This window comes from Acomys minous (genome assembly GCF_964271855.1).
Source record: "Acomys minous genome assembly, chromosome: 2".
Taxonomy (NCBI): domain Eukaryota; kingdom Metazoa; phylum Chordata; class Mammalia; order Rodentia; family Muridae; genus Acomys; species Acomys minous.
In genome coordinates this window covers 7439144-7457823 of record NC_140484.1, presented here as the reverse complement: position 1 = coordinate 7457823, position 18680 = coordinate 7439144, and the positions used below count along the sequence as shown (strand labels likewise).

The window sequence follows — 18680 nt, the reverse complement described above, 5'->3', positions numbered from 1 at the left end:
AGACAGGGTCTCTCTGTGTATCCTTGACTGTCCTGGACTAGTTTTGTAGACCAGGCTGGCCTCGAACTCACAGCAATCCGCCTGTCTGTGCCTCCCAAGTGTTGGGATTAAAGGCGTGCACCACCACCACCACCCTGCTTCTCCTCCTCCTCCTCCTCCTCCTCCTCCTCCTCCTCCTCCTCCTTCTTTTTTTAAAGACAGACTTTCTCTGTGTATCCCTGGCTGTCCTGGAACTTGCTCTGTAGACCAGGCTGACCTTTAACTCAGAGGCCTGCCTCTGCCTCCTGAGTGGAGTGTTGGCATTAAAGGAGTAGGCCACCACTTCCCCGCTGGTTTTGTGTTTGTTTGTTTTGTTGTCAGACTTGGTTGTGTGAACTGTGAGTGATTTGATGTTTAAGATACAAATAATTGTAACCAATAACATAAGCTTATGAGAGACAGGGGGAGGGGGAACAGGCACCCTGCAAGGTAGGCTGGCGGAAGTATAGAAGTAGGCAATTTCAAGGGTTAGGTAGGGAAACTGACAGAAGAGTCAGGACAAAAAAAAAAAAATCATCCTTCAGAGAGTTCAAGCCGTTATCAGGTTTTGGAGGAGCCATCTTTAGAAGTTTCTAATGCGTGCAGTAGGCAGGGAGAAACTTCAGGCGGTGGGGACAGCTCAAGGCACTCTGGCTCTTAACACATTGGAAGGGAGCTTGGCTGCTTGCACCCAGATCTGGAGCAACGAGGAACCGCACAGCCTAGAGGGACCGTTGCTTAGGTCCTAGACGGTCGGCTGAAGCACGTGTTTCCACGACGCACGTTAATTTGCACCTCCAGCTGCTCCCCGTCAAAGCCTCACCCTGCGGGCACGCACAGCTGCCCGGCGCAGGTGGGCAATTAGTAGAGTCGGTGAAGTCTCCTCATCCTTTAAACATCCAATAAATAGGAATGAAACCTGTGCCTGGTTTTGTTTTCGCTCTAAAGGGTCCCAGTGGGATCTTTCTGGTGAAAATAAAAATAAAATAAAATAAACCCATTGCTACCCATCCGGTCGCCGCTGGGAACCCCGAATCTGGAAGCTGGAATTGCCAGTGTGGTGAGCCCCGAGATTCTTGTCCTACCCACCCAGGGAAGGATGTGGCGGGGTCTGGTCCTTCCAGTGGCATTGGTCGAGCTCGAGCCGCCGGAGGGTGCAGCGCGCTTCGCGCTGGCGATGTCCCCGAGACTCAGTCAGAGTCGGGCAGGCTGTGCGCTCCGGAAGGAGCTACAGGGCGGCGGAGGGCGGCTGGCGGGCGGGCGTGTCGCCCTCTCACGCGGGTGTCGCGCTGCGGAGCGCCTGGCTGGCCACCTCAAAGGGTTCGCGGTGGCCGGTGGCGGCCGCTGTTCTGAGAACTAGCTCACTGCGCCTGGGGTGGGCAGGCACAGTTGTCCCGGGCACCTCGCTCGCAGCGGTTCCTGGGCGCCCAGCGGCTCCCCTGGGCCCCGGAGACGCCCCCTGTTCCTGTCCCTGTCCCCCGCCCCCCTCGGCGGCCGCCCCAGCAGGAGCGGCGGGAGCTGGAGGAGGCGGTGCCTCGGGGACTGTCTTCTCCCCTCCCCTCGCGTCTCCTCCCGCGCCACGGAGAAGGACAAGGGGACTGGGCTCAGGGACCCCGGCCAGAGATCGCCTGTGTTCAGGGACCGCCCCTCCCGCGCGCTCTTTCGCTGGGAGCCCGGGTCGGTGTCGCTGCGCACCGTGCTGGCAGCAGCCATGAGCCAGGACGCGGATCTCAGCGGTCCGGAGCAACCCGACAGAGATGCCTGCGTTGTGCCTGGTGTTCAGGGCCCCCCCGCACCCCAGGGCCAACGAGGGATGCAGCCCCTGCCGCCACCGCCACCGCTACCGCCGCAGCCTCAAGCTAGCCTGCCCCAGATCATCCAAAAGTAAGAGGGAGAAAGGAGCTGGGTCTGGGGTGCTCCTAGGACACACCCCAGGAGCCTCCTTTTGTGGCTTCATTTCTAGTCTTCGCTAAACTTCGCCCGCCCTCCTTGTGTTTAAAGTGTTGTTGGCCCTTTGGGCAAGGTCCTTGTCATTCTGGTGAGATTGGGTAGAAGGCAGTCAAGATTTTGGGGGGGAAATAATTTTTTTTAATCCGTATGTTCTCTCTTTTCTCTTCTGGAATGTTGCTTGATCCTTTTTAACTACATAAGCTTAAAGTTGGGGGAAATGGCCCAGAGACTATTTTTCATCCTCCTGGTCCTTAGAGACCATTGGGATCATACGACCAGCCAAGCGTGAGTGTGCTTGCCTAGTGTAGGGTGCGCGAGATGTCGCCACTGAGGACAAACTACCTTTAGTGGAGTCAACTAGAGACTTTAGGGCAAAGGGAGTTGAGGGCCTGTAAACAACGCGCAGTTTACATCACGGCCCTTGCAAAGAGTTCTCAGCCGCAGAAAAGGTTTCCATTAGTTACAGGGTGAACCTTGCAGTTTAGGTGGAGACTTTTCATCGTCTATCACAGGCTGGAGTGGTCTGGAGTCCCAGGAAGTCCCTTAGCCCGTCTGGGGAGCATAAAAGCAAAGCGCTGAAGTTTTGTTTCCTGCATTCTTTAAAAGCTTTGTTTTTGTACGAGGCCTAGAATGTTGGGCCACTTGAAGACTCTTTATTTTGCCTTAGGTTTTGTCAGCCTGTGACAAAGTTCTGAAGAATAGTTTAAGAGTGAGTGCTTCCGCCAAGCAGACGGGTACATGTAAACTCAGGAACCCTAAAGGGAAGCTCTAGTTTTGTAGGTTGACTGCTCTGATGTTGGGATTATGTAAACTCACCATAATGTACTAAGAAAAATAACAAACGTAGAAATGTAAATGGAAGCAAATTGTAGTCAAATATGAATGGTTTTAAAACCCGAGTTACGCAATACAAAGAATGAAAAATCCAAGTTTACCATATGACGGTGCTGTCGCGTTTTGGGACAAAATGGTTCCCTATGTGTTGGCTGGTGGAATCCTAAAATCCTATTTTACTTATAAAGATTTTGGCCGTATACATTGATATTTTACATAACTTTCTGCTATTTGTGATTTGCAACTTTAAAACAACCTGAAAACATTTCCTAAGGCTGTTCTTTCCCCTTGTTTTGTAAAGTGTTTCAGCAAATACTAAAGAGGATTGACACCATGCCTCTCATTATTTGAAGTTTCTCTTTGGTCCCCAACATAAATATAAACCAACTGATAAAAATTGCTTACATCTAAAGATTAGTTACTAAAACAGCCAAGTTGCTCAGCTATGAATTTAACACTTTTATCTTTCTCCATGAAGCAGTGATTGGTGTCCTGAAATCAGCCTGCATGTTAAATTTATCAGAACCGCTGTGTTTTCAGTTATTAGCCTCTATGTCCCCTCAGTTTTAAGTAGGAAAAGCTAGAACTTTTTAATTCCCAGAAAAAAGAAATCTTCATAGATAGCTGTTTGAAGTATTGCCAGGTAAGAAAAAAAATTGCCGATTTGTGGAAAGTTAAGATATGTTTTAGTTTCTTCATGTAATTAATAATGTAAACTATACATTTACCCTCCCCCATTTGGAAAATTCCATGTCTGAAATATGTATTTAAGAGATAAGAGGGAGCCTTTCAAAGATGGCCCCTTCAGCTTGTAGGCCTGGATGGAGCCCTGTGGGAGCGCCCATGGACTGGTGACAGATCCGTGTTCAGGGGACCATGTCCAAGGCGGGTGGATGTGCCCGTGGGATTTGATGTTCATGCTCTTATATTTCAGAGCTTTTCTTTATAAGGAAGATTTGGGGGTTGCGTGTCCCTCTGTGCCACAGAAATTCCACTGGAACCAGACACAACACGGCAAGCGCTTCACAGGCCCATCTGTAATGCGCTGAAACCCGAGCGGGCTATTTTGAAACTACGTTTGCATAATTTAATCTGAGCAACCATTTTTATGTTGCTATGATGTACTGTTTGCATCAACCATCTTTGAGAAGAGGTAGCGGGTTGCCTGCCTTTGGCCGCAAATGATTTGTCTCCCACCCCCGGATTTGGAGGCACTGGTGAACTAAAGTTGTGTATTAAAAAAAAAAGTTTTCTAGTACCTTTTTATCAAATATTTTACACTAAATATTCTGAGTGGGTCTTTAGTTTTGTAGTTAGTGCAGTGAGGTCATTAAGCCGTCCCTAAGTTTCGCTCTCTTTCAAAAGGACGGAGCCATCCGTCTGCAGGTTGCACAGCATTTAAGGATTATGAGAATCTTTCCACCTTTTTTTTGGTCTGCGTTGGCCGATTAGCAATGGATTTCATCTTGAGTGAGGTCAATGACTTCACCATGGTGAAGATGAAAACGGGTTTTGTTCCCGCGCTGTACATTGGGTTGTAGAGCTTACTTAACCAGCACAGCACTGGAGATGCAGCGAGGAACAGAGGGACTCAGTCGGGTGTTTGTTTTCCTGGAGTTCTGCTCACACTTGGGCGGTTGTGTCTCCCCGTCATCGGTGGAGTCCCTCCGTTCCAATCAGGCGTATGTACTTGGTTTTCTCACCATTAACTTCAGCTGAGGACCAGCCATGTCCCTGTTGCTTCTCTCTCTTCCTCACATGAGAAGTGTTACAAGCTCATCAACCAGGTTACGATCATATACCTAAGATCTTGGGGGAAGTTTTGTTTTAAATGTGACTTCTGCAAGTTGGTCAAAGTGGAGCTGTCATCTAAGGTGCTATGTGAGCCCTTCGGAAAACAAGAAATATAAAAATACTTTAAGAAAATACTTGGAATGAGTTTAGGGTATCAAAATAATTTGAAGATAAAAAAAAAAGACAGAGATTTATTTTCCATGTTAGCAGAAGAAAATGTTGTTTGTTGGTGTGTGTATTATCAGGATTTATATTCCCAAATATTGATGCTAGCTTACTTCCGAAAGTATTTTAATTATGTGCCTTACAGTTGAACATAATCTTTGATGTATAAGACATTATAAACATTGGACAGCAGGCATTTAAATTTTAGATTATGTTTCTAAACTATCAGAATAGAGATAGAGTTGCAAATTGCATAACTGTCAATGGACAGATGGGATTACATGATTAATGACTAAGTATGAGAGAAAGTAACACATACACACACACACACACACACACACACACACACACATACATACACACACACCTTTATGAAGTAAACCACAAAGATTATTTGTCTAAATTACTGGACTTGTTGCGAGATTTTCCTATTAGCTACGCAGAGAAACCCTGTCTTGAAAATAAAAAATCAACAAACAAAAATTTTAAAAAAAGGAAAGAAAGAAAAGACTTTCTTATTCATGTGAGGCATTAGGTTGTGTATTTAGTTTGAATATGGATGAACTACTTTCTCCTTTCCAGATCACTTTTCCAAGCCAATTAAAAACAACTGGTTTAGCACTAGATAGCATCCCAGCTTGGCAGTGTTGCTTTATGAAGGCAGCAGTCCAGCCTGGAATTCTCCTTTGCGTTTGCTTAGCCTTAGTCTGCTGGTTCTCTGTGTTTGAAGGCTAAGTACTTGCAACAGACAATGTTACAAATAGCTTCTTCAGTAGCAGATAATTTAGCAGGCAGCCCCCATTCCGAGGGATCTCCATGTAATGGTTAGGGGCATGTGATATGCAGGCAGATTCTAATCTTATACAACATCCATCTACTTTGATGGGCATGCTGATAACTTTATCCACAATTAGAGGGAGAAATTAAGAATTTGCCAAATAGGGACATTACCTAACAGGCATATTTGCTCCTTTTCTGGAAAAGTCCTAACATCTGTGTCTGTTTCTAACATCAGTTTGAGTCCATTTTCCAGGAGAAATAGGAATACACTTGTAGAGGGAATTTTGGAAGTTTTAAACATGGTCTTAGACTACATGTAAGACAAGTATTTGGCAGGAAAAACATCTGCAAGGATTAAGTCCACCCGAGCGGGGAAGAGAGAGCAGGCTCCCATGTTAAAGCTCTGAAGTCTCTCCAGATCGCCTCTGTGAGGTACTTTATTTCCTAAGTGAAACTTTACTCGAAAGCTCTCCTCTCCTCCATAAGTGTTTCTGGATAGTAAGGATAGCTGTCCAGTTATGAGTTTTTCTCAAATTGCCTGAAAGATCAGTGTTATGAAATGCAGAACATTATTCCCTTTAGTCACAGTAAATGACTGTACATATGGCGCACACTGACTGCTCCAGTGCCTGTGCTGTGGGGGGAGAAGAAAAACGTGTGGTTTTGCCTTTATTCTTCTATCTGCCGCTTCATTTGCTATCGCCTGAGTTTATGAGGCTGACGATTTAACTGGGTGTCTGTGAACTGGAAGGGACCTCAGGCAGGGTAGGATGCCTTTGCCTGCCCTAATAGTCTGGGCTTGGGGCTTCTCAGCCAACACAGCAAATGATTCCACTTTATCCAGGGTCTCTCTCTTCTCTGGTTTGTTTTTCTTTTGGGTGTCAGATCCCTAACAACCCCCCCCCCCGCCCGCCCACATGGCTAATACTCAAGCAAATAAACCAATGTAATTGAAGCTCACAGCTTTGATAAGCACAAATACACAAAAATGCTGGGAGCTCAATGGATGCCACCAAGAGATAAAAAATAAGGTAGGCTACATTAACCACGGAAGCTAAACGCTGGAGGAGCCTGAGCCAGTGGCATGGAAACCCCACACAGGAATTTCCTGCTCTGTGGTGATCTAGTTTGGGATGGCCTATTTGATGTTATTTTGTGTATCTTAAGGGGCTGCTGGAGTATTTGGAGTGATGAGAAGTTTTGCCCATTGTAAAATGACCTATTATACAGGATTAGAGCAAAGATGGTAATTGTCGGTCAGCAGGAAATAGCACGCAGCACTTCCTGCCCGAAGTAATGAACAGAGGTGATCTTGGTACTGTATCTGCTACCGTGCTTCACATGGCCTGTTCCTGCCTGTCACCAGCATGGACTTCCTGGTTCTAATTACAAAGCACAAATCGTGACTCTGCAATGCACACTTGATTTCTAGCCCTAATGGTGGGCTGTGAGAAGGCTCAGTGGGTGGTCATTGTTTGCATCTCACCCAACTGGGGGGGCTAGGGAAGTTTCAGTTTTGGCAGAAGCTGGTTCGGCAGCAGCATCTCCCGCCATTCAAGGAGATGGTTGAAGAGGAGTGCCCTCCTCCCACCCCCACCCCCCCCCACCCCCACCCCCCCGCACGCCCCACTTCTTCCAGAGTTAGACACGGTAGGAATAAAGCCGTCCTTAAGTGCTGCAGCTACTGCTGGGTTTTACAAGAGAGGTCCCTGATGGTTTTTACAAGGCATTGTTTCCATCTTGCTGACAGCAGACCTAGAGGGATGTGGCACAGACAGATGCTAGACTTTCTTTACGGGGAAGAAGGGAACAGTGAAGCAACTTGCAGGAAGATGTGTTAATAACTCGCAGCTCAGTTTGCAGAATAAATCTTTCCATGTGTTCAGAAACAAAGGCTAGGGGTCAGGCATGTGTTTGGGGGGTCATTACTCCATCGGGGCAGTTTTCACGCCACTTTCCCCTCCTTTAATGTGGGTATTTAAGGATGTACCAGGGCCATTTGCTTCTGCCCTTTCTCTGCACCTGCTTTCTCTCCATCACTCTTAACCCGTCAGCTCTCAGTTGCCACTTTTTTTTGTTTGTTTGTTTGGTTTGGTTTGGTTTTTTGAGACAGGGTCTCTCTGTGTTAGCCTTGGCTGTCCTGGACTCACTTTGTAGACCAGGTTGGCCTCGAACACACAGCGATCCACCTGCCTCTGCCTCCCGAGTGCTGGGATTAAAGGCGTGCGCCACTACACCTGGCTCAGTTGCCACTTTCTGCCGTGGCCCAGACTGAGAAGGCTCCACTCAAGGCTACCTGGACAGCTCGAATACTTTTCAGTTTTGTAACTTCTCTGTAGAATCTTCCCTAAATATGTTTCTCAATTTCATTAGATCAACCTTTACAAACAAACAAACAAGGTATTATGAAGCTTAAGCAAACCCCGTCCATGTTGGCCTTAGATTCACTGTGTAGCCAATGCTGACCTTGAACTCCTGGTCCTTCTGCCTTGACTTCCTGAGTGCTGAGATTCTAAGTGTGTGCCACCATGTCCCAGTTCATTAGACCAGCCTTTAACCCTGACCCCCCAGTGTTAGGCATGGAAATGACTGTGCGCATGCGTGAGTGCCTTTAACCCTGACCTCCAGTGTTAGGAGTAGAAAATGACTGCGCACAATGAGTGCATGTGCACTCGTGTATTTTTTCTTCAAATCCCTTTGTTTGGGGGAGGATTGTTTATTTTTAGTTTGCTATTAAGCAGATCAACTTAGGATCAATCAGACACCAGCAAGTGTAAAATGAGCATCTTTGTCCAAATTAATTATTGGATTTATGGCAAAGAGTACCAGAGAGGAAAATTTAAAAAACAAACACACACATACACACACCAAAACCCTGACCTGGGATTGGGTGACATGGACAAGCCAATTAACCTTGCTAACCCAGCTTGTCTGGGGATGGGAATGATGGGACAGTTCTGCCCCAGAACGAGATTCTGTGAGAACTGTTGCCGAGTGGTCACTAATGCGGTGCCTCCCTTCCCTCCCAGCCTCGCATCTGATAAGGGAGTCCGTCTCACTCTGCTTAAGTGTTAGCTGTAGGCGTCTGTGTGACAGACAGCAGCCATGGAAAGAGACACTTTCTTTAGCATTTTCTAAAATATTTGCACTGGTGCTAAAATTTAAAGTCAGAAGCATGCCAATGTTAGTGGAAAGGAGGACGTTTAAAACTGTTCAGTCTTTAAGATGCAGAGGTTTCAAGTATATTACTTCAGATTGTTAATGACTTAGAGGCATTAAAGTGAATAATCTTTTGAGTTTTGGGAGCAGGGGATCCTGTTCTCAGTTTAAGAGCCTGGTCCTGTGGTTCTCACTTTGGACTGGAGGTATTTCCCACGGGCCAGTGGGAGTGGCAATACGTGTGCCGATGATACTGGCTTCCCTGGCAGAAATGTAAACCTAAGAGCAGAAGAGAGGGTGGGTGAGCCCCAACATTCACGCGGATGCGGGATGTGCTGTCACCAAAATGCCACATGGGCTGCAGAGCTCCAGGTAGCACTCAATGTGCTAAAAACTATTTTCCATCTTGTAGAAATTATAATTATTCCAAAATGAGTCCTCGGGTTTTCATGTGGCTTCAACTAGTTCACAGACAAGCAAAATGCTTCCCGGGCCTCAGAAAGGACATAGGTTCATCAGTCACAGCCTGGACTTCTACAAGTTAGCAGAAGAAAGAGCTGTGCAGAAACTTTGATGTTTGAAAAGGTGTGTGTGTGTGTGTGTGTGTGTGTGTGTGTGTGTGTGTGTGTGTGTGTGTGTTTGTTGCATGCTTGGGGAGCCCATACACGTGGGCCCTGAAGTCAGTGTCAGGTGTTTTCTTCAATCTCTCCCTACCTTATTATTTGAGACAAGCTCTCTCACTGAACCTGGAGCTGATGGTGTTAGCTAGGCTAGCTCTCTGAACCCTGGGAGCCTCCTGTGTCTCCTCCCTCTGTGTGCTGTGGTTACAGATGTGCACACCTCCGCCTCTGTTTTATATAGGAGCTGGCTATCAGAACTCAGATCCTCATAATTCAGCAGCGAGCACTTTGCCTGCTCAGCCATTTCTCCAGCATGCTTTAGCCTTGTCTGAGGTAGCTGGGCATGGTGGTGCATGCTTTTACTTCCAGAACTTAGGAGGCAGAGGCAGGGGAATCTCTGTGAGTTCAAGACCAGTTTAGTCTACATAGTGAATGCTAGGACAGCCAAAGCTATGTAGAGAGACCCTGTTTCAAACAAACAAACAAACAAACAAACACAAACAAAACAAAAACGAAAAAGGTATTGAGTTGTATGTAGGTTATGTGCCTGCATAGATGAACAAAAATATTTATTTCAGTATGATGACAGGAGAAAAAAATTAAAAAGTAAATATTTCTCATTTGAGAACATAAGTCATATCTTTGTATAAATGTCATTTATAAATATGTAAAAGGTATAAAGCAACATTAGAGTGATAATATTTTGCATTTATTAATATAATGTGAGTTCCAAGTATTATTAACTGGAGGAGCATGGTGATGCACACCTTTAATCTTAGCATTCAAGAGGCAGAGGCAGGAGGATCTCTGAGTTCAAGGCCATCCTGGTCTACAGAGTGAGTTCCAGGACAGCCAGGGCTACACTGAGAAACCGTGTCTCAAAACCGACAGACAAACAAACAAACCAACAAACAGTACATGTGGGTTACAAGTGAAGCTTGAGGAAAAAAAATCTGATGTCAACAGAAGTCCATTTTACCATTTCATTCACTTTTTTTTCCAGCAAGTATATTCTACTGCAATTAGAGAGCACTCTGTGATGATACCCCTTCAACAAACACCAGGGAAGTTAATTGCATTATGGAAGGCAGAGCAGTGAGAGAGCGGTCATATTGGACCAGAATCCCTAGCCCTTCATTTGTTCTGTTTGTTTGTTTGTTTGTTTGTTTTCTGTTTTTTGTTTTTGTTTTTCAAGACAGGGTCTCTCTGTGTAGCCCTGGCTGTCCTGGACTCACTTTGTAGACCAGGCTGGCCTTGAACTCACAGTGATCCACCTGCCTCTGTCTCCTGAGTGCTGGGATTAAAGGCGTGCGCCGCCACAGGAGGGCCTTGCTTTCTGCTAGGGTACCTTTTTGTTAGTGTAGAAATGGAAAGAGAAATGCAAGCCATTTGTGATTTTATCTTTTTTTGATGACTCTCATCTGCTCACCCCCACAACATGACAAAGAAGAGAAGAGCATTCCTGGGGTGTTATCCCCTCACTGTGCCTTGATTTTCTGTGTATGGCAAGAGATGGCGTCTCTCCAGGGCATCTTCTGTTCGTCTCCCTGCCAAGCAGAAGCAAGCCCTTGCATTCTCTTCTCCATTTGCATCAAGGTTGCATTGTTCCAGGTCCTTAATAGTGAAACCTAAATACCTGGATACATTTCAAACCCAAGATCACCCATCAGGATGGGCTGCAAAGAAGGGCCCTTAACACATCACAGGGGAGTTAGTATTTGCATTCGAAGGGAGCCACACACTTCACTTCTTCCTTTCACAGGGTTGAGAAGAACGCCTGTTACCATTTCAGCCAGCCCATCTCTCTCTCTGCTACATATTCATTCTAGCAAAGACGACTCAGTGTGTTACAGGGCATTTTCCTTTTGGAGGGAACGTTTGTATTTTTGCTTTCTCTTTTATGTCTCTATAGCTTATCTCTTTCATCCCTCCCAAACCACTGAAAGCACTTGCATGGTCATATTCCCATATCTAAGGAGATTAGTCTCATAAAAATATTTTTTCTAAAAAATACTATAGTGTGTGTGGTGTGTGTGTATGAATGTGTGCAATATGTAGTGTGTGTGTGTGATATGGTATATGTGTGTGTGTGGTATGTGTGTGAGTGTGTGTCTGTGAGTGTGTGGTATGTGTGTGAGTGTGGTGTGAGTGTGGTGTGAGTGTGGTATGTGTGTGAGTGTGTGTGTGTGGTATTTGTGTGAGTGTGTGTGTGTGTGTGGTATGTGTGTGAGTGTGATGCTGAAGGTTGAATTCAGGCCTCTTACATACTAGACAGATGCTCTACTATTGAACTACATCTCCAGGTTCAGAAAAATGTCCCTTACAGCTGTCTTAGGGCCGCCCCCTACCCATGTTGGGGTCACAGTGCATTTGCTTATATTATCTGCTACGTACACCCATCTTCTTCCTGTTCTTGACAAAGATTCTTCTGGAGTGGACCTTGACCTGAATACTGTTCTGGCTTCATGGCCAGGGTCAAGGTAGGTCCTTGGCAAAGATCCAGTACAAGTGACATGCTCAGCCAAGTTTGATGCTGTGGTTACCATGGTGACCACCAGGGACTTTTTATCTTGATTGACAAGTACCTATAAGACAATGCTATGAGGTCCTATCAATATCCTGTTCTCCAGACCGCTTTTAATGGCTTTAGTATTTTAAAGAATGATTTACTACACTAATTCTTTATCTCGTGTGTGTGTGTGTGTGTGTGTGTGTGTGTGTGTGTGTGTGTGCACTTTTCTTTGGAGGCCAGAAGTGGGTGCTGGATCCCCTGTACCTCTGGGTGGCTGTGAACAACCAGACTGACATGTATTCTGGGAACCCAGTCTCTGCAAGGGCAGACTGTGCTCTGAACTTTCGAGCTCTCCCTCTAGTTTCTGGCTTATTTTCTAACTTGACCAAATTTTAAAGGAATTCTGTCTGTTAAATATGTGGAATTAGAAAAATAAATAAGTGCCAGGCAGTGGTGGTGCACACCTTTAATCCCAGCACATGGGTCCAGGACAGCCAGGACTTTTACACAGAAAAACCCTGTCTCAGAAAACCTTAAAAAAAGAAAAGAAAAGGAAAATAAATAAGTATTCCTTTTAGGATAGATGAGTTTGGCCACAGCCTAATCAGATAGCTTTGAAGATGTGATTTCAGGCAAGCAGAACACAGCTGTCTCCAGCCTCTGGATGGCCAGATCTCACTTTATAGGACTTACTTCCCCCAGGGAAGTGTCTTTTTAAAACATTAATTGATCAATTGGTGTTGTGCTCGTACATGTGTGTCTGTCCATGCATGTGGGTATCAGACAGAGGCCAGCTTGCAGGACTTTGTTCCCATCTTCCACCACATGGGTCCTGGGAATCAAACGTCTTGTCAAGCCTGACTGCCTTCTCTGGTATCTTTGCTTTCTGAGCTGTCTCACCAGCCAGCCAGGGCCACTTTGCAATACTCATCCAAGGTGACTATAAATCCAGTTTGGTGCCAATGGAAGTGACTAATGTAATTTTCTTTTTCTTTCTTTTCTTTCTTTCTTTTTTTTTTTTTTTTGTTTTTTTTGTTTTTGTTTTGTTGAGACAGGTTTTCTCTGTGTTAGCCTTGGCTAACACTGGGCTCACTTTGTAGACCAGGCTAGTTTTAATTTAGAGTGATCCGCCTGCCTCTGCTTCCCAAGTGCTGGGATTAAAGGCGTGTGCCACCACGCCCGACGAATGTCATTTTCATTAGGTCCTAAAATGTGTCTCTAGGTATCTTCTTGGAGATCTTGGCTCTGTGTGGAAACATTATTTCTTTCTCTTTCCTTTTTTCCCCTCTTTATTTTCATTCTTTTCTCTCTTCTCTTTTTTGATGTGGGTCTCACTTTGTAGCCCAGACTTAGAACTCACCGTGCAGCCCAGGCTCATGGGCCTTACTTACTCTTTTCTGTAAATAACTATTGTAAAGGTGTTCTGTAATAACAATTGTAAAGGTGACTTTACAATTGGCTGATAACTTCCAGTGCCCCTGGCTGAGCTGGGAGCTGGGTGTGACTACTACTCTGTTCATGCTGTTCAGATTTAAATTAGTTGGTCTATTTTTGCTGGTTTGGAATGCTTACTTTCATACACAAACCGCAAATGGCTGGGGACATGGTGGGGAGTAGTGTAAAGAGGAAGGACTGGTCCTGATCTGTGTGTTCTGTGTTCCAGAGTCAGCTTTGCCACCACTGCTCCTGAGCCTCGGTGTTCCCCTCTGTAAAAAGGGAACAGCAGCAATAAAGCAAGCAGAAAAACCCCCACAGGGCGCTTCTGCAAGCCAGCCAGCTCCCTCTCAAAGTTCCTGATGTGTTTAAGTCTAACAGTAATACAGGGAGGTAAATGCTTGTATTCTTCCCACTTTACAGATAAGGAAACTGAGTCACAGCTTTATAGGGAATACCCAGAGGAGAGCTAGAAAGTAATAGTTAAGCAACAGTTGGTAGGGTAGGGCTTAGAATGCAACTTCAAGTGGCCCTGTCATTTCTAGAAAAATGTATCTATCTTCAAAACACTTTATAGAAAAAGCTGTTGCTTGTGGATAAAAAAAAAAATCACTGGAAAACATGGCTGAAATTAGTTGTAAGAAGGTCAAATTTAGCCCAAGACAAACTGAGAGACTCAGATTAACCTCCCCGCCCCACCCATTTCTTCTTTCTCTTTGTAGTTTTAAGTGTGCCTTTTGGTGTAAAGGGAAATCCATATCTCAGTTTAAATACCGTGAGCAAATCCAGTGTTGGCATCCGATTCGCCGACTTATTCTGCTTGTTATGTTGGGCAAGTCCTGCATCTGATGCTGTAGAGAGTGTATAAACACTCATAATCCTCTCAGCATGTGCTAAAATAATAGCAGATATGATAGTTTGATTTGCAAAGTAAGTGTCTGCCAAGTTCTACCAGACCATTTTTGAACCAATTCAGAAAACCAGGATTCAGCAATGATCAAAGTGTCTCAGCTCCTATTAATAGCAAAAGGAATTCCTGACTTGAAACCTGGCACAAGGAGCCGGGCGCCTCTCTGCCAGAGAGCTTCTTGACCAGTCTTTGCAGACTGCCACAGGTGCAGGCCCGCTGTAAGAGACCACAGGAAGTGAAGACAGACTGAGTAGACTCTGCACCGGGAAAAGAGTTGCCAGTCTTGACTTAGAGGAGCCTCCCCTCACCCTCTCTGCCCCACCCCCTGTCCCCCCCCCCCACCTGCCCCACCCCACCAACCCCTCCCAAGCAGCCAATTCTTCCGAGTGTCTCAAGCAGCATTTTTAAAAATTCCATGCTTTGGAGATGCAGGGACAGTTTGTAAAATTTTAAAAGTTGTCCCTCAGTTATGCGGAGGTATGATCAAAGTACATTAAACCGTTTGCCATTCATCAGCACTCACCAAGCTGTCAAAAAGCTGAGGCGAGAATAAGCACTCTTATTGTTGGATGTTTCCTCCTGATTTTTGTAATTTATCATTCCTGCTTCCCTTGATCCCCTCGCCCCTGAAACCGCTAATATGATTTATATTGTAGATTAGTTTGTATTTCCTAGAGTTGTATGTATATAGGGTTATAATACATACTTTGATGGAAGTAGCTCTTTTACTTATCACAACTATTTCCTTCGTGGTTGTCTTCTGTTTCTATCACAAAACACCTGAAGACACATGCCTTATGAAGAAAAAAGAGCTTTATTTAGATCTAGAAACTAGATCTAAAGTCCATGACCTGGAGCCTCGGTGAGGGTCTCCTTGGCTGCCTTGCTTCAGGGAGTGGCCGACCCGGGGAATGGAATGGGATCCCAGAGGAACTAAATTAACTCCTTGGTGGGGCGTGCCCCCCAGTGACCTAAATGCCTTCCACTAAGGCCCTCCTCTTAAAGGCCCCACCACAAAATTGCCACACCATTATCAATAACCAACCTTTTAGCATATGAAGCCATGGAGGGTGAATCACACACAACCCATAGCAATAACATTTACTCTTTAACTATTTTAAGGTGGCACCAAGTACACTAATGGTAATGCACAAACCATCCTGTCCAGCGCATTTGTATCATTTCTAAGGGACACTTGACATCCATTAGAGTTGGGACACACCCAACACACAGCCTGAGGGCCTCCTGTGGGAGAAGACAGCTATGGATGCGGCCCAGCACAAAACTGTAGACTAATTAAAAATGTTTATAAGATAATTTTTGGATTTGTTTTTTGGTCACACAGTTTTCTTTCTGTTGTTATTTGTTTTTCGAGACAGGGTTTCTCTCTGTGTATCCTTGACTATCCTAGACTCGCTTTGTAGATCAGGCTGGCCTCAAACTCACAATGATCTGCCTGCCTCTGCCTCCCAAGTGCTGAGATTAAGGCATGCGCCACCACCAGCCAACGGTCACACAGTTGTTGAGCATTAACTTTGTAGATGACAAATGCCATATCACAGGGTCAGAAGGATGAACCCACCTACAAGTTAAGCAGTTGTTTCTCATTCTCTCATCCTTGTGCCTGAAGATCTTATCCTAGTTTCTATTTCTGTGGATTTGTCTAGTCTGTATGTTTAATGTAAATTGTTTTGTCTGATTTCTTGTGTCATCCAGTGATTTAAGATTCATCCATATTGCATTATGTATCAACACTTCAAGCATTTAGTATTAATATTCCATTGTGTCAGTACATAACATTTGTTTGTACATCCATCCCTGGTGGACATTTGGCTACTGTAATAGTGCTCCACGCATATTCATGTACAAAGCTGTTTTCTTTTTCCCTGTGTGCGCGTGCACACACACACATGGAAGCTCGAGGTGGTTTTCATCAGTCTCCACCTTAGGTTTTGAGACAGGACCTTTTACTGAACCTGGAACTCTGGATTCAGCTAGACGGGCTCACTAGAAAGCCTACAAATCTTCCTGTTTCTGCCTCCATAGTGTTGAGATTACAGAAGCATTGCTATGCGCAGCCTTTTATGTGGGTGCTAGAAAGATGTCCTCATATTATCTCGATGTGCTGGTTTGAATGAGAATAGCCCCCATATGCTCATATGTTTGAATGCTTGGTCCACGGATAGTGGAACAGTTTGGAAAGGATTAGGAGGTGTGGCCTTGTTGGAGGAAGTGTGTTATTCAGGAGTGGGCATTGAGGTTTCAGAAGCCCAAGCCAGGCTCAGTGGTTCTCTTTTTCTGCCTCCGCCTGTAGACCAGGATGTGAAGCTCTCAGCTACTGCTCTGGTGCCATGCCTGTCTGCTTCCCACCATGGTAAACACGGACTAATGCTCTGAGACTGTAAACAAGCCTCCAGTTAAATGCTTTGCTTTGTAAAGTTGTCATGATTATGGTGTCTCTTTGCAGCAATAGAATACTGAGACACAGGTCAAACACTTCACTCACTGAGCCATTTTCCTAGCATCCTGTGTATAAATTTTCAGATGAGCATCAGTTTTTCTGAGTATGTATCAGGGAGTGGAATTAATGAGACACACAGTAACTCTGTTTAATTTGTTGAGAAACCTCCTTAGTGCTTTCCAAAATCCTGTACCCTTTTAAACCTCTTCTATCAATGCTCATATTTTATTATTATTATTGTTGTTGTTGTTGTTGTTATTATTCCAGTATGTATGGTGTGGTTTTGATGTGTATTTCACTGATGACTAATGCTGTTGAGCTTCTTGTCATGTGGTCATTGGTCATTTTCACATCTTCTTTTGAGAAGTTTCTGTTCAAGTCTATCATCCATTTTAAAATAGAACTGTTTATATTTTTGCTGTAGAGTTGTAGGTGTATTTTATAAATTCTAGATACCACCCTCTTGTCAAATATATAATTTTATAAGTATTTTCCCCATATACTTAGGGTTTTCACTTAGTGTAAAAGTTTTGAAGTTCACCTGTGTGGCCAGTATCAAAAATGTGGGCCTTTTGGTTCAGTGGTTAAGAGCACAGTTGCTAGGCCAAAGACCCAGGTTTTGTTTCTAGCGTCCCTTGTCAGGCAGTCTGCAACTGCCTGTGACTCCAGCTGCATGGGATCTGATGCCCTCTTCTGGCCTCTGTGGGAACCACACTCATGTGCGCATAACTCATGCATGGACAGACAGACAGACAGACACACACACACACACACACACACACACACACACACACACATTTTTAAATGCTGAGTGGTGTGCTGCCTGATGACACCATTGCCTGTCCATAGATGCCTTAGGTTCTTTCCAGTTTGCAGCTTTAGGGTAAAGCTGGTTAGGAACACTCCTTTGCACAGCCCCACCTGAACAGGAGTTGGACTTTGCCTTGGGTATATATCAAGGACAATGATAATTTACTCCTTTAGAAGCACGGATGTTATACCTAATAATCACTTTTTGGGTGAAGTTTCTCGGAACTGTTTTCTGCCATCTTTGAATGGAGCACATTCGTGTGAGCCTTCAAGGCACTCTAAGCACGTGAGATCAGTCACTCATTAGCTTAGTCCTTTCTTCTGATGACAAATCTTCCTCCAGTATTTTTTCTTTTTTTGCATGTAAGTATTACCATGGAAAATGTAGTGCAAAGTGACTAAGACCACAAAGCCACAGAGATTCAATCTGGAAGGGACCCTGGAAATCATTTATCTTTTGTTGTGGAAGAGAAATTCAGGGCCCAGTTAGATGGTTCAGCGTGGGAGGACACCTGCTGCCAAGCTGATGACCCGACCCTCAGGCCCCACCTGGTGGCAGGAGAGAACTGACTCCTGAAGGAACGAAAGAAAAGGTCTGAGAAATGAGACCAATATGTTACACAGAGCAGAGACAAGGTCTGTGCCTGTGAGGGTAATTTGAAATCCTGCAGGCCCACAGGCTCTGCTGGGGCGGTGCCAGCGCTGTGCACTTGTGGTACTGTGGCATTCACAAGGAGCTTCGGTTCCTCCCGGGTTATTATCCCTCTTAGTCCCCTGACAGCCCTGTGAAGTAGGTAGGGATTAAGGAAGGAGTAGCAGCTCGGGGTCCTCTGCTGAGACCGGAATGTCCAGGCTCAGAGCCAGGCCTCCAGACCATGGCTACTTGAGTGTGATCCCTCATCCCTTTCTTTTTGAATCCCACTGTCCCTTCTATGCCCATGGCTACCTCATTATTTCAGGCCTCCAAGCTTCTTTCACTGGCCAGGTCTGAGTTCTGAGACACCTGCACATACACACACACACACACACACACACAGCCCTCATCTTGTAATTTGCTTGCTTAAATCACCACTGTGGCTTCTGGTGGACCAGAGGTCAAGATTCTGTCTGCTTAGCAGGCCTTTCCCGATTAGCTCTTCCTGGGCTCTCACCAGCCCTGGCCTTACAATCCCATCTAAGTTGCCCTCTACCCACCCACACTACTTTTCCACCCCTCAAGTAGAACATTCTAGC

General features: G+C 45.2%; 1 protein-coding gene across 2 annotated transcripts in view; it reads left to right on the top strand.

Moving 5' to 3' along the window:
- Positions 1 to 1583: 1583 nt before the first annotated feature.
- The window catches only part of RBM20 (RNA binding motif protein 20), a 198760-nt gene continuing 181663 nt past the window's right edge, over positions 1584 to 18680 (top strand). For both annotated transcript variants that reach the window (XM_084772579.1, XM_084772578.1), the window contains exon 1: positions 1584 to 1902. In XM_084772579.1, coding sequence (XP_084628705.1) covers positions 1730 to 1902 — 173 coding nt within the window. In that variant the 5' untranslated portion in view covers positions 1584 to 1729. The remainder of the gene's footprint in view (positions 1903 to 18680) is intronic.